Source organism: Sturnus vulgaris, chromosome 31, assembly GCF_052056855.1.
Source record: "Sturnus vulgaris isolate bStuVul1 chromosome 31, bStuVul1.hap1, whole genome shotgun sequence".
Taxonomy (NCBI): domain Eukaryota; kingdom Metazoa; phylum Chordata; class Aves; order Passeriformes; family Sturnidae; genus Sturnus; species Sturnus vulgaris.
This window is the reverse complement of record NC_142273.1, coordinates 529,580-539,542: the sequence shown is the minus strand read 5'-3', so window position 1 is coordinate 539,542 and position 9,963 is coordinate 529,580. Positions and strand designations below refer to the sequence as shown.

At 62.2% G+C, this 9,963-nt stretch overlaps 1 protein-coding gene across 1 annotated transcript; it reads right to left on the bottom strand.

Annotated features, from left to right (window-relative positions):
- Nucleotides 1-1,153: 1,153 nt before the first annotated feature.
- On the bottom strand, nucleotides 1,154-9,685 carry LOC148220711 (low affinity immunoglobulin gamma Fc region receptor III-like). Its single transcript, XM_088180987.1, has 4 exons — nucleotides 9,649-9,685; nucleotides 2,270-2,500; nucleotides 1,761-2,027; nucleotides 1,154-1,221 (listed from the first exon to the last, which is right to left on the bottom strand). The coding sequence occupies exons 1-4, from the start codon at nucleotides 9,683-9,685 to the stop codon at nucleotides 1,154-1,156; spliced, it is 603 nt and encodes a 200-aa protein (XP_088037113.1).
- Nucleotides 9,686-9,963: the final 278 nt, after the last annotated feature.

Below are 9,963 nucleotides of genomic sequence, written 5' to 3'. Positions count from 1 at the left end.
GAATCTCCTGAGCCTCCAGAAGCTCAAGCCTGGCAGGGAGGAGCAACCTCCAAATTCCTGCAAGATCTCTGAAAAACCCCCAAAATCCCTACAAGTCCCTTCAACACCACCCCAAACTCTCCAGGACTCTGAGCAAAGGTCCTGAGCGCTCAGCAGCTCAGCTGCCCAAGTCAGGGGTTGTGGGTTCCTCCACATCACCCCCACATTTAGGTGACCTCCCAGGCCCTCAGGGCTCCCATTGTCTCCACTGTCACCCACACGTTTTTCCACCGGTGCCAGCCCACAGCTCCAGCCACGAGCAGGACCAGGAACAGGAGGGACCCACCAAGGCCTGCGGCCACTGCTGGGGACAGAAGGGACACATCAGGGTCACCTGTCACTGCAGGACTCCTGCAGTCCCACTGACGTGGTCTGACCCTACCTGTTTTCCGGTGCTGTCCAGTGATTTCCTGTGGTGTCACCTCCAGGGCCAGCTCTGGGCTGAGTGCCCGGAACACGCGGTGCCCGTCCTGTCCCAGCTGGTTGGTGGCCACGCACTGGTAGGTGCCCGAATGTCCCACATCGACGGCCCCAAGCTCCAGGAGGGGACCCCGGGCCACCTCCTGCCCGTGGTGCAGCCAGATGAAGGTGACAGGGGCTGAGCCCACCTGCACCGAGCAGCGCAGGGTCACGGGGTCACCTGGGCGCACCTGGAGTGTCGGGGGACCGGGGGTGATGGTGGCATTGGCCACGGGCACTGCAGGGACACAGACAGGGCTGAGGCCGGGGGGAGGGGCTGGCACCCGGCATAGGGGGATGAGGGAGTCTGCATGGTGGCACCTGGGGACAGAGGGTCTCCTTCACCCAGGACAGTGACCCCGTGGTGCTGGGGGTCATCATGTGGTGTGGGATGAGGGCATGTGATGGGTGAGGGGTGGGGGATGAGAATGGGATGAGGGTGAAGTGAGGGTGGGATGAGGGATGCTGTGTCCAAGGGCAGGGATGGACGTCACCTGGTGGGGGGCACGGAATGGCGTGGGTGGGATGTGATGGGTGCCATGAGGCACATCAACGGGGGCGTCACCCCAATGCCAAGGGTATCAGTGCCCTGGGAGGGTCATGCTCAGCAGGGTGAATGTGACCTGATGTTCATTGGAGGATATGACCACTGAGCTTAGGGATGCAGGGCTTGGATGTCCTGGGTGGGGATCCCTGGACCCTGACGGTCCCAGTTGCCCTGGTCTGTGACATCCAATGGTGGGGGCTGTGAGCTGGCCTGGGGTGGGGCTGGTATGGGGGGATGAGATGGAATGGGAACGTGTGGAGTTGGGGATGCTGTGGATGGGATCACTCTCAACCCAAGGGTCCCGCTCACCCAGGACAGGGAACAATGCAGGGCTCTTGGCCACGCTGTCACCATCACTGACCCAGCACTGGTAGTGGCTCTTCCACACAGCCCCCCCCCTCGGAGCGCACCTCGCAGCTGTAATTCCCCGAGTGGGAGACCCCCACGGCGGGCACCAGGAGCTGCGGGGACCCCTGCGGGCCCCCCAACAACTGCCCGTGCCGGTAGAAGCGGTACAGGAGGGGGGCTGGGGGCCGCAGGGGGCTGGGGGTGCTGAGGCAGCTGAGATTGAGGGGGGACCCCTCGGTGAGCTCGGGGGGACCCTCCAGCACCAGCATTGGGAAGAGCTCAGGGAAGGAGACAGGGCGGGGGACGTGACTCTGAGTCCGCTGTGGGGCCCTGGGGGTGCTGAGGTGTGCGGTGTGGGGGTGCTCACCGTGCACTGTCACTGTCACCGGCTCTGACTCATCCCACAGTGACGGTCGGGAGCTGCTCTGGACACGGCAGCGGTAGCGGCCGCTGTGCTGCTGCTGCAGAGTGCTCAGGAACAGCTCGGTCCCACTGTGCTGCCACCACATTTGCTGCTCCCCATCGAGGTAGAAGCGCACTACAGGCACTGGCTCCTTCTGCCTGAGCCGGCAGCGCAGTGTCACGTTGTCCCCCTCCAGCAGCGCCCTCGCCGGCACCTGCAGCACTGGGGTGGCTGTGGGACAGGAGGGTCTCGATGGCCACAGAAGGAACCAGGGGTCCCACAAGGTAACAGGGTGGTCTCGTCACACTGGGATGCAGTGGTGTGCACAGGGGATGCTCCAGCGATGCTCTGGGATGTCCCCAGAGCAGGAGACAGGCTCTGGTCACACGAGAGGCGTGACCCATGAAGCTGAGCTCACCCAGAGCGCTCGGGGTCCCCGCAGGTGCCAGGATGGGGGAACAAAGATCTCTCACCATTTACAACGTGCACGGGGGGGCTGTGCCCTGAGCCAGGTCTGTCACACGTGTAGGTGCCACTCTCGGTGACATTGACGTGGTCGTGCCCCTGCAGTCCCCAGAGCTGCCCGTCCTTGTACCAGGTGGTGTCACCGGCGGTCCCCGAGCCCTGGCAGATCAGTGTCACCCGGTCCCACAGCACCGCCGGCGTCCAGGGGGGCTCCACCAGGAGCTGGGGGCTCTGGGCACCTGCAGGTGACAAGAGACACCAGCCTGGCAGGGCCACCACGGGGCTGGGGACAGCGGGGCAGGGACATGGCATCCCCCGAGGACTCACCAGCGAGGCCGAGGGTCTGGGCTAGAAGGGAGAGGGACAGGGCTGGCTGGGGTTGGCCCAGCAGGGACAGCAGCACCCGTGAAACCAGGTGTGGTGTCTGTCCCCAAAGTGTCCCCACAGGAACACTGGTGTAGCACGGAGGGTTTGAGCACAGGGACACCTCGGTCACCCTGGCCTAAGGCAGGACATGGGGACACTGTGGACACCCCATGTGTGCACAGGTCACCTCCCCCAGCCCTACAGCACCTGTCCCCACGGCCACATCCCCATGGCCCTGTGCCCGTGATCCCATTCCCATGGCCCCTGTCCCCATGGCCCATCTGCATGGGACGTGGCCCTTGTCCCTGGCACCAAATCCCTGTCTCCTGGTCCCTGTCCCCACAGCTGCCCCAGCCCCAAGGTTCCTTTTGCCACATCCTTGTCCCCACATCTCGATCCCCCTGTTCCCATCCCCACATCCCAGTTCCCCTCTTCCTGTCCCCAGGGCCACCCCACGACTCTGCTCACACTGGGGTCCATGCCCATGCCCTGGCTCTGCTGGCCTTGGGGACCTCAGGGGACCCCGCAGCCCCCCTGTGCCCCCTCCCCACCGCTCTCTGCCTCACCGGGGCCCATCCCCGGGCCGTCAGGCCCGTGCCCGGGGCACTCACCCCACAGGAGCAGCGCCACCTTCCCGGCCATCCCGCTGTCCCCGGCCATGGGCACTGGCTGTCACTCGCTGCTGTGGCCACCTGTCCCCTGGCTGGCGGCTCTTCCCATGAAGGGACAGGAAGCGAGGTCACGTCTCGTCCCCACGTGTAGGTGGCCCTTGGTGGGGGCAGGGTGTGGACAGGATGGGGGCTGGGTGAGGACCTTGTGACACATGGGGGTGATGGTGGGACTTGGTGGTGACAGGATGTTGCCAGAATTTGGAGGCTGAGCCATTGCAGGGGGTCAAGGATGGGTGTGCAGGAGACTGCAGTGCCATGGATGGAATAACGTGGGAATGGGGGTCCCAAGGGTTGGGTGTTTTCAGACTCAGGGATGAGGGTCCCAGAACAACGTGGCCGCCAGGGATTTGTGATCATGGGATGGATCCCAGGGATGAGGGTGCCAGGGGAATGGGGGTCCTGGGGGAATCAAGGTCCCCAGTGGAGTGGGGGGTCCCAGGGGCTGGAACAAATAGGTTGAGGGTCCTTGGGAATGGAGATCCTGGGGAATGGCAGTACTGGGATGGGGGTCACAGCAAAGTGGGGGACATTTCTCCATTCCTGTCCCAGGGAAGGGGAGACACAAAGAACGAATGTCTCATGGATGGAATCCCAGGGGAATGAGGGTGCCAGGCATGGGCAGTGACTGGGCAGCCCCGTGGGTCACAGCTCCTTCCCTGGCTGCCTCAGATTTTGGGGTGACCCAGGGCCCAGTCCTGCCCCCCTGGGGTGCTCGTTTCCTGAGCAGGCATCACATGGGTGTCCTGGGTAGGTCTGCTTCTCTGACCTCCCCTGCCCTTGACATTTTCCTCTTTATTTCTCTGTTTTCCTCATTTTCCTCAATTTTGTGCCATGCCCTCTCATCCCCAGTTCCTGGCTCAGAAATCCTGGAGAGCACATGGGCAGGAAATGAGTGGGAGGGCCCCAGGGAAGGAGAAAAGGGGGTGGGGGGTCTCTATGGAGGGGTATCAGCGGAGCTGACTGGGGAGAGGGATGGACATGGGCTGGTGTCAGTCAGGGAGGGCACAGACACCCCAAAAACACCCAAAGCCACCCCCACACCCAAAAGCCCTGCAGGGCCTCAGTGCTGGCAACCAGGAGATGGATGAGACCCTGCACATGAAACACTTGAGAAGCTCTTGGGGGGCTTCCCCCTCCCTCTCATGCTCCCCACAATCCCCTCACGGGGTTTCTGTCCTGAGGGGTTGGGACACTTTGGGATTACTGGGGTTTGTGAGAAATCCTGTTCCACACTTCTCCATTTTCCCTCATCCCCTGCAGGATCTGAGCTGGCAAGAGCAGCTCGGGAATGGAGCCCCAGGCAGGAAGGAGCTCCCAAACTGCTCCTCCTTGAAGCCAGTGGCCATCCAAGTGTGGGGCCCAGCCATGGCCCAGCCCCACTGCACAGGGATGGGCATTGGCCAGCCCTGCTCTGGCCAGCCCCAGCTGGCAGCCAGGACCTGAGGTTCCCCCTGCCCCCTTGGCTTTGATTCTCGCAGCTCTCGAGCTGCTGCAAAGGTGACAATTCTAAGGGGGAAAAAGGCGTGGCTGTGGTTTGCTCAGCTCTGCAAGAAGCACAAAACCCAGGGTGAGCCCAAGCAGTGGCTCTGCGAGGGCCTTTGATGGTTTTCAGAGCAGGGCTGGCTGGAAACCCCCCCCTGCAGGGGCAGCTGCGAGGGAACCAGTGCGGAAATGCAGCAATTGATCATTTGGTCCCTGTGCCCAAGGCACTGAGAGAGCCCCAGAACTGCTGCAAATCCCACGAGGATCTGCTCAACGACCTGACCAGGACCCTCCTCCTTGAACAAAACCTGCAGCCCTCTGGAACCTGCCAGAAAGAATGTTTGTGTTCTGGATGTGGACAGCAGAAGAGAGGGAAAAGTGTGGAAATATCGAGCAGGGGCTGCACCCGTGGCTCTGGGGCACAGGGGTGTCACAGCAGGAGCAGGGAGTGCCCAGGCAGGGGAATTGAGGGCAGGCTGCAGTGGATTTACCAGGGAATCAGACCCTGAGGGACACAAGGGCATTGCCACAGATTGCTGTGGAACCAAATGAAGCCTGGAGTTTCCCATCAGCAGGACAAGGTCATAACAGGTGTCTCCTTAAGTCTGGGCATCCCAGAGGTCCCAGGCCCCCTCTGGGAAAAGCAGGAATGCTCATGGCCCCCCAGGACAGAGGTGCCCAGGATGTGTCACCTCTGGGACAGGAATCCCCAAGGACATGGCACCCCCAGATCAAGGACCCCCCTGGGACAAGACCCTGGGGCAAGAACCATCCTAGAGGAGCCCTTTTTCCACAGGGCTGGACCCCTCTTGATGTGCTCCCCAGGACAGAATCCACCTCCTGGCCTCAGCATAAACGTCCTCTTCCTTCTGGTGCAGGGCAGACAAAGTGAAAATCTTGGGGGGATGAGGCCAGAGAGCCCCATCCCCCACAGCTCCTTAATCTCTGCCTGCACCCCCAGCCCTCTTTTCCCTTTGCTAGGATCTCCCACCTTTTACCTGCTCAGGTTTTCCCTGGGATGGCTGAGCCAGGAAATGGGCAGATGAGAAAAGTCCAAGGGTGTTTGGGGCAGAGATCCAGAGCCTCCCAGGACAAGCCTGGGGTTCCCTCCTGGCCATGAGCACCCTATGAGTGCTGTGCTGGTCTCTGAGTCAGACGAAAATCTGAGGCACCCCATGAAGGAGCTGTGGCCCATGTGCCCACCCAGCCACAGTGCATTTCCCTGGAAACCCAACCATGGTACCCCCCTTCCCTTGGTCTCTCATCCTGGGGTCCCCAGTCACAGCACTCCCATTACCCAGCACCACCATTGCCTTGATCCCATTCCATGGGCTGCTTCTTCCCCCAGAACCCCAATTCCCGAGGATGGGTGTCCAGGACAGTGGGGGTCCAGGGGAATTGAGAGCTCCATGCCAGCAGGGATTCAGGGATGGGGGTCCTCTGGGAACATGGTGCCCAGGGATTTGTGATCATGGCATGTGGGTCCCAGGGTAGGGAGTGCAGGGGGGAAAAAGGCACCCTCAGGAATGGGGGTTCTGGAGTAGAAGCATCCCATGGGATGGGATCAAGGCAATGGTGGTGCTGGGCAATGGGAGTGCTGAGATGGGGGTCCCCAGGGAGGAGCGACCAAGGGAATGGGGATGCCAGGGATGCCAGGGTTGGGCTCCCAGGGGAATGGGGGTGCCATAGTTGGGTTCCCAGGGAAATGAGGATCCCAGCAATGGGCAGTGGCTGGGTGGGCAGCAAGGTCACAGCTCTTTCATGGGGTGTCTCAGATTTTGAGGGGACTCAGAACCCAGCATAGCTCCCACAGGGTGCTCATGGCCAGGAGGGAACCCCAGGCTTTTCATGGGAGGCTCTGGATCTCTGCCTCACACACCCCTGGGCTTTTTCCCATCCCCTCATTTCGTGGCTCAGCCATCCCAGGGAAAACCGGAGCAGAAAACAGGTGGGGATCCCAGGAAGGGGAAAAGAGGGCTGGGGGGTGCAAGCAGAGACTGGGGGGCTGTGAGGGTTGGGGCTCTCTGGCTGTGTTCCCCCAATATATTAATTTTCTCTTTCCTGAGCAGAAGGAAGAGGCCGTTTATGCTGAGGCCAGGACATGGATTCTGTCCTGGGAGGGCACATCCAGAGAGGGATCCTGCCCTGACAGAAAAGGGCTCCTCTGGGGTGGATGCCTGGGTCTTGTCCCAGGGTCTTGTCCCAGGGAGGTCCTAGTTCTAGGGGTGGCAGCTGCTCTTGCAGGCTCAGATCCTGCATGGAAGGAGCAAGAATGGAGAAGTCTGGAATCCCCCAGAGCCACCATCCCCCAGGACAGCATCACTTCCTTCTGTTTCAGGAGAGAGAAAATGAAAGTGTTGGGGGACAAAGCTGGACACCCCCATCCCCCAGAGCCCCCAACCCCTCCCTGTAGGCCCCCTACCCCCTTTTGTCCCAGCCTGGGGTTTCCCCAACCCATTTCCTGCTGAGGTGCCCTCCAAGATCATCAAGTCACGAACTGGAGGGTTGTGAAATTGAGGAACTAAAAGAAGGAAATTCAATTGAAGACAGGAAAAAGCCCCTGAGTGGTGGGAGGGGCACCTGGGTGGTAAGGAGGCACAGACCCAGAGACCCATGGAATCCACCGTTGGGGTTTAGGTGACCCCCCAAACCAGGGGCACCCCGGGAGACAGCACTGGGCTTGGGTCACCCCAAACTCTGAGGCATCCAGGGAAGGAACTGTGACCCACGGGCCTGCCCAGCAACTGCCCATCCCTGGCACTTCCATTCCCCTGGCACTCCAATCAAGGGACCCCCTTCATTATGTCCTTTCTCCCTGGGACCCCATCCCAGGACTGCCATTTCCCAGGATCTCCATGGCCCAGGACCCCCCGTTCCCAAGGAACCCTGTCCCCAAAATTCCAGCCCCTACAACCCCCCTTCCTGCAGAACCTTGATTATCCCAGGACCCTCCATTTCACTGGGGCCCCCTCATTCTCCCAGCACCATCATCCCTCGGACCCCCATCCATGACCCCAAATACCTGGAGCCCAAATTCCCCTGGGACTCTGATCCCTGAGTCTCCCTGGCCCTGGTGACTCCCCCTCCTCAGGACCCCCATTCCCCTAGACACCCATTCCTGGCTCCCCACTCCCTCTGAGCCATCCACTCCTGGGAACTCCATCTCCCACCTTGTGCCACCCAGCCTTGTCCCCATTCTGCCCACAGCCTGTCCCCATCTTGTGGCCACCCTGCCCCCACCACAGGCCACCTACACAATGAGATGAGACCTGACCTCGCTTCCTTCCCCTTCATGAGAGGAGCCGCCAGCCAGGGGACAGGTGGCCACAGCAGCGAGTGACAGCCAGTGCCCATGGCCGGGGACAGCGGGATGGCCGGGAAGGTGGCGCTGCTCCTGTGGGGTGAGTGCCCCGGGCACGGGCCTGACGGCCCGGGGATGGGCCCCGGTGAGGCAGAGAGCGGTGGGGAGGGGGCACAGGGGGGCTGCGGGGTCCCCTGAGGACCCAAGGCCAGCAGAGCCAATCTATGAGGTGACCGGGGTAATGGGGTGGCCCTGGGGACAGGAGAGGGGGACAAGAACGTGGAGACAATAATGGTGGGACAGGGATTTAGGGAGGCATTATGGGGCTGATGGACATGACCTGTGCCAGCAGGACGTGCCCATGGCATCCCCAATTCCAGGCTGTCCACACTGCCCCCGTGTCCTGCTGGAGCATGGGGTGCATTCAGCGTCCCTGTCCTTGAGGGACCCATGCCACACAAGCACAGTTTGGGGACAGACACCAAACTCTGTGTCCCTGTGCTCCTGTCCCCACATTGCTATCCCCAGCCAGCCCTGTCCCTTCTCCCTTCCAGCCCAGACCCTCGGCCTCGCTGGTGAGTCCTCGGGGGATGCCATGTCCCTGCCCCGCTCTCCCCAGCCCCGTGGTGGCCCTGCCAGGCTGGTGTCCCCTGTCACCCGCAGGCGCTCAGAGCCCCCAGATCCTCGTGGAGCCCGCCTGGAGGCCGGCGGTGCTGTGGGACCGGGTGACACTGACCTGCCAGGGCTCGGGGACCACCGGTGACACCACCTGGTACAAGGGCGGGTGGCTCTGGTGGCAAAAGGGACCCAAACGCTTCGTTGTCAACGAGAGTGGCACCTACACGTGTGGCAGACCCGGCAGTGGGCTCAGCCTCCCCGTGAGGGTGTTAAATGGTGAGGGGGGATGTGTGCCCTGGCACCCTTGGGGTCCCCGACAGCTCTGGGTGGGCTCCTTTCCTGGGTCACACCCCCCATGTGCTGAGAGCCTGTCCCCTGCTCACGGGGACATCCCAGAGCATCCCAGTGCACTGAGACCCCCTCAATGCAAGGGGGGACCCCTGGTGCCTCCCAAGGCCTTTGGGAACCCCCAGACTCCCCAGATGTGACAGGTCCTTCCTGTCCCACAGAGCGTCTTGTGCTGCAGCTGCCGGCACGGGCGCTGCTGGAGGGGGACACGGTGACACTGCGCTGCCGGGGCTGGCACGATGGCACAGTCACTGGAGTACGATTTTACCATGGGGACAGGGATCTGGGGAGGACCCTCTGCGGGACCCAGCTGTCCCTGTCCCCCCTGCAGCTGCACCACAGTGGCCGCTACCGCTGTGGGGGCTGGGTGAACTCTGGGCCATCACCGTGCTGGGAGAAGTCAGCCCCAGTGACAGTGACAGTACATGGTGAATGTGGGAATGGGGACGGGAAGCCCCCAAATCCTCCCAGCTTTCACGCACCAGTGCCTGAGTCCCTCAGCCTTCCTTTCATCCCTCCCTGGCTCACCCAGACCTTCCCATGTCCGTCTCGGGTCCCTCCATCTCTGTCCGGGTCCCTCTCCAGGTTCCCCCATCCCTACCTGGCATCCTATACCCCTCCCGAATTCCCAGCTCCATCCTCTACTCTCCCTTCCCTACCCAGCTTGCTTCCACCCCTCCCTGCTTCCCTCCAGTCCCTCCCTGGGCTCCTCCCGCCCCTCTCTGAGCCACCCCACATCCCCCCCGGGGTCTCCTCTGTCCTATCTCGTGTCCCTCATCCCTGCCTGCCTCAACTCCACCCGTCCCTGGGTTCACTTCTCCCTCAATGGGGTCCACTCCCCATATGTTTCACCCCTCCCATGTCCCCAATTCCTCGCAGGGGTCCCGCCCTCGGGGGTGTCGCTGTCGGTGCAGCC

Coding starts and splice junctions, on each gene's coding strand:
- LOC148220711 (XM_088180987.1), bottom strand. CDS start 9,685: ATGGAGCTGGGAATTCGGGAGGGGTATAGGATGCCAG. Junction 2,501..9,648: donor GGAGGGGTATAGGATGCCAG/GTAGGGATGGGG, acceptor TGTCACCTGCAG/GTGCCCAGAGCCCCCAGCTC. Junction 1,222..1,760: donor GGTGACAGTGACAGTGCACG/GTGAGCACCCCC, acceptor TGGATGTCACAG/ACCAGGGCAACTGGGACCGT.